Source organism: Antedon mediterranea, chromosome 9 (genome assembly GCF_964355755.1).
Source record: "Antedon mediterranea chromosome 9, ecAntMedi1.1, whole genome shotgun sequence".
Lineage (NCBI taxonomy): Eukaryota > Metazoa > Echinodermata > Crinoidea > Comatulida > Antedonidae > Antedon > Antedon mediterranea.
The window spans coordinates 11596215-11601285 of NC_092678.1; the positions used below are offsets into that span (position 1 = coordinate 11596215).

The following is a 5071-nucleotide window of genomic DNA, read 5'->3' on the forward strand; positions in this document are numbered from 1 at the left end:
TGACACACTCTTTACTGAAGCTAGCGACATAGCACAGTCAACCACTGGAAATACAGTGTTTAACACATACAGGAGCTGGTCTCCAGAAGTAACACTCTTCCGGTAAGCATATTCTTCTTTTTCTTATTTCTATAATTTCCACCGGAATCACGACGGAACCAATTAGTGACTTAATGAATACTGTGGTTGGTACCAATTTCTAATACCAATAATAAAGTAAGATATTGGCAAAACGACAACGTCGATTCGAGTGCTTTAAAACGGTTACAACAGTGCATTGCGTTAAATCTAAATAACTATAATTATTATCAATTTATCTTAGATGATTCCAATGTCTAATGATATTATGTTCTGTTGTGTATGGTGATAGATATATAATATTAACTAGCTATAACTACTACTAGTCTACACACACTTAGTGTACACTATATATTATTTTGTTAAAAGTTATTTTATAAAATGTTTGTTAAATAAATATTAGTCCGAATAGGCAATACTACTGTACCATTTTAAACAGTAGTGACCTTACTTAGTACATACAGTACAAAAATACGAACAATTGCCGTCTCGAACTTCTTTCTTTGTATGTATGATCACTGACCGAGTAACCGTGTTGGATTGATTGTAGTTTCAAATTACATTTCCTGTTGATTTATTATGCAACGGAACACTAAACTGTAAACGGCACAATAGTTACGTAAAATCATAATTATAGGTCTATGGTAAAATCACGTAAAATCATTTAATAAAAAGAACTCAAATCATGCCATGCTTTAACACATATTGAACTTAAGAATTAAACTTGGAAGTCGAATAATTATTTGGCTATGTACCGTGCGTACCGATCACGAGCGGATGCTTGCGGCGCCCACGTTTATTAGTCATTGGATGGCCTATTCCATTATCGAATAATACTGCCGATAAAGTGTACGCAGTTTGTGTGATGAGACTAAACACACATTATACTTTGAAAAAAAAACAACATATAACAATTCTTTAAGAGTTTAGCCTGTTATTTTCATACACAAAAGCTACAATTGAAAAGATGCCGATTTTAATATATAATTTAATTTAAAAACTAACTAAGTGATGTACCGGATGTGTTTAAGCATATGCTTTGAGAGATAAACTGAAGTTGAAGGATATTCGTCCATTGCGTCATTATAACCCTCCCTGGGGACACTAACTACTACAGTATGTTTTCATATGTACATTGGCATAGGTATAACCATTCTTTTAGTTGATAATTGATTCACTATTTACTTAGTTTACCATAAATTAAATAAACTTTGCAATCTATTTCATTAGCCAAATACAATTATTAGTGTTCATATTTTTTTCTTTACAGATATTTTGTTTTCATCATAATACTTACCTTAACTTCAAATGGATACTGAGGTGACGTCATCCTACATGCCGACACACGCCGTGTCACAGCAAAGTAATACAGGTTAGTATATGCAGGGTTTCTTTGGAATTTCAATAGCAAACCAAATATAAAATAGCAATTCAAATTATGTAAAATATGAGAAAAAAGTTAACCTATACAATCAATTGAATTACAGAAAGCAAGCTAAACCCAAAAAAAGAAGTACATGAAAGAAACATGAAAACAGTCAGTGGATATCAAAATGTGAAAATGACGTTCGCGCCGAAACAAAAAAGTAAGCAAGCCTAGTGATACAGTAATGCTTGTCGTTATTAAAACTTGTAAATATTCGTTCACAAACAGTCATGAGAACATGGTTCCAATTTTTCCCCATCAGTGTATACAGATTGTATAGTATATTTCCTGTTTGTAATTATAACGGAAGTTGCTGTTGGGCTCGATTGACTACGCATTTGTTAATGTTTCTCTTTACACACAAAGCACTACAATAGTTGTTTTTATATTTTACAAGGAACTACTTTTATTTAAATACTGAAAGCTTGCAAAATTTGATAATTACGATTTTTTAAGGTTAAAATAAGCTTAAATATTTGTTTAATTTCTTTCCAGCTATGGACACCAACGTTACATTATGGCAATTTCTGTTAGAACTGTTGATGGATCAACACAACGGGACACTTATAACGTGGACGGGTGTAGAAGGAGAATTTAAGCTTCTTAATGCAGAAGAAGTAGCACGCCAATGGGGACTTAAAAAGAATAAGAATAACATGAATTACGACAAACTAAGCCGTGCGCTCCGATATTACTACGACAAAAATATTATTAAGAAAGTTATGGGCCAAAAGTTTGTATATAAGTTTGTGTCATTTCCAGAAATCGTGAAAACAGAAAACAAAATTCCATTCAAGGTGAAAATGGAAAGTCTAGACATGCACGCAAAGCCACAAAGGACATCAGCTGACCGTTTACATAACAGAAAAAGCGATTCTGTTCGACCATCTCAGGTCAGGGAAATGAAATCTACATTTAGTGAACAAAAAACGTCGACCACAGCTCCACTAACCACCTCGGATACTACACAAATGGCCTGGACAACAAGCACTTTGCCAACATTTAAAGTAAATGACGCTCAGAACTCTGTCGTATACAGTCCAACACCAGTCAGCTTAGCACTCCGTAGTGGATACACATCAGAAGCAAAAATGAGCAATGAACCTACGTTAGTGAACAGCTCTGGTAGACCCATGACTTGTACTGGTAGTCTAGCTACAACTATGACAACATATGCATCAAGAATTAAACCCACACCAATTCAGCTGTCTGTTGATTCGCCGTCGTATTCTGGCATGTATCTCAGTACCCCAGTTACCTCGTATCCTGGTGTAACTCAAGCTGCTGGAACACCAATCATGATTGCTAGCCCACTTCTTAGCCAGAACGGTACCCCTCTTTTGCCTCTCAGCTTCTGGAATACTTTAAGTCCCATGACTTTAAGTCCATCCATGAGTACATTGAATACATTCCAATTTCCCACTGTCATTAATGGTCATCATGTGCTCCCCATGCAACCTCTTACGCCCACCGTACTGCTCTCTCCGAGCACAACAAAACCAATCATTGTTTCTTAATTATGATTGGTGACCTACAAACCACTGGTCGTTTGCGCAAATCGTTGCTTAACCATGTTTCGTTGTATGCAGGCTATTCGGATATGTGCATGTTGCTTGTTGATCAAGTTGCTTGTCCGTTGCATTTCTACGAGGGCATCTTGGTAGTGTTCTTCCTAATTTCATATTAAACAAGAGTTTGTTACATGGTTTGATACCAGAAGTGTACATAGTTATGTGTATTAATTTATTTTTTGTTGTAAATTATTTGCTTTTTGTTTCACTGTTGACAATGGAATTTGCATGTCTGTAAGTTACAATAGTTGTAAATATTTTGTGATGACCAGATGTTTACAATATATTAATTAATTGGAATTGTTTACATTAAATGCATGTTACGACTCTAAACAGCGTCAGTATAAATGAGATCGGGTATTTTTCCTAAGAGACAAATTCACTATAACGAAATATATTAATTAAATAATGAAATACATTAGTAGTTGCTATATTTAGGAAAAATAAAATCGCTGGACGAAGTATTAATTAATTTAAATTAAATAAGTATTATACATTTATACAAGTCGCAGGGCGAAGATATTTTTGTACTGAAAACAACTTTAATGAATTTGACCATTGCTACAAAAGGTCTTCAATATTAGTATGTCATTCCATTTTAAAAACCACCTGGATAATAATTTAACTAAACAATCTTACTGAGTTAGGTTGGTAGTTTGGTTAAGAATATTATTTAACGGTCAATTAATTTCTCTCTATTAAGACATCTCATGTTTTCATAATAAATCAAATATATTTTACTAAAATTGTAACCCGTGCTGGTCACGCATTTTGTATTAAAGTCATGTTTACTGTAAAGATAGCATTTTCTATGCAAAACGCAGTGGAAACAAGAAAAACGTGAATAAAATTCTATATGCTTACAAAACTTTGTTTTTGACTTTCAATGTTGAGGAAATTTGGCGACATGATTTATTTGGATTTACTAAAGCAAATGAACAAACTGGGAGAAATAAAAGGAGTTCCACCTACTGTATCTGGAAGGAAAACTTAACCTCTCTGATTTCAAAAATAAAAACAAGGAATATGTGTGAATTGTGCAAAAACATCAGATTGTAGATGATGACGTGGCTGGTAGTAGTAATATGGATATTTTTTAGAAACAAATTATTGAAATATGATTTAAATTTAAATCATTTTCAACAATTCAAAGTTGCCAGTAACCGTACCATGTACAGTTGTATTGTATTACTATGAAGGGATTACTCCATGGTATCAAAGGACACAAATAGAAAACAAATAAGCGTCCATTTTGTAACCGACGTGATTTGTGGCCTAGATACGTGTACGATCACAGTCGATGCACGTGCATTTATGCCGAGAAATAGTCTAAATACATTTAGGCAGGATCATATCTAAATCTAATGACATTTTTGTAGTAACAAAATCAGGACTCAAATTAACGCTTAATAATAGGTCGTAGCCAGTGGGTTTTATGGTTGCTTTTACAGCAAACCCCACCCCACGACATTCCCAACCCCACCCCACGACATTCCCAACCCAACCCCACGACATTCCCAACCCCACCCCACGACATTCCCAACCCCACCCCACGACATTCCCAACCCAACCCCACGACATTCCCAACCCCACCCCACGACATTCCCAACCCCACCCCACGACATTCCCAACCCCACCCCACGACATTCCCAAGAGCAAACCCCACCCCACAACATTCCCAACCCCACCCACCGACATTCCCAACCCCACCCCACGACATTCCCAAGAGCAAACCCCACCCCACGACATTCCCAAGAGCAAACCCCACCCCACGACATTCCCAACCCCACCCCACGACATTCCCAACCCCACCCCACGACATTCCCAACCCCACCCCACGACATTCCCAAGAGCAAACCCACGACATTCCCAACCCAACCCCACGACATTCCCAAGAGCAAACCCCACCCCACGACATTCCCAAAAAACCATTTCGTGAAAATCCACATGACATTGTAGTAGGTATTTTGGTTCGACAGTCCGGCGCTCATGTGCA

At 36.5% G+C, this 5071-nt stretch overlaps 1 protein-coding gene across 1 annotated transcript; it reads left to right on the forward strand.

The window, feature by feature from the left end:
* Nucleotides 1-3943, forward strand: LOC140059053 (uncharacterized). The gene is made up of 4 exons (XM_072104870.1): nucleotides 1-102; nucleotides 1349-1450; nucleotides 1566-1664; nucleotides 2000-3943. Exons 2-4 carry the CDS (start codon nucleotides 1387-1389, stop codon nucleotides 3019-3021), a joined length of 1185 nt encoding a protein of 394 aa, XP_071960971.1. The 5' UTR covers nucleotides 1-102; nucleotides 1349-1386; the 3' UTR covers nucleotides 3022-3943.
* Nucleotides 3944-5071: the final 1128 nt, after the last annotated feature.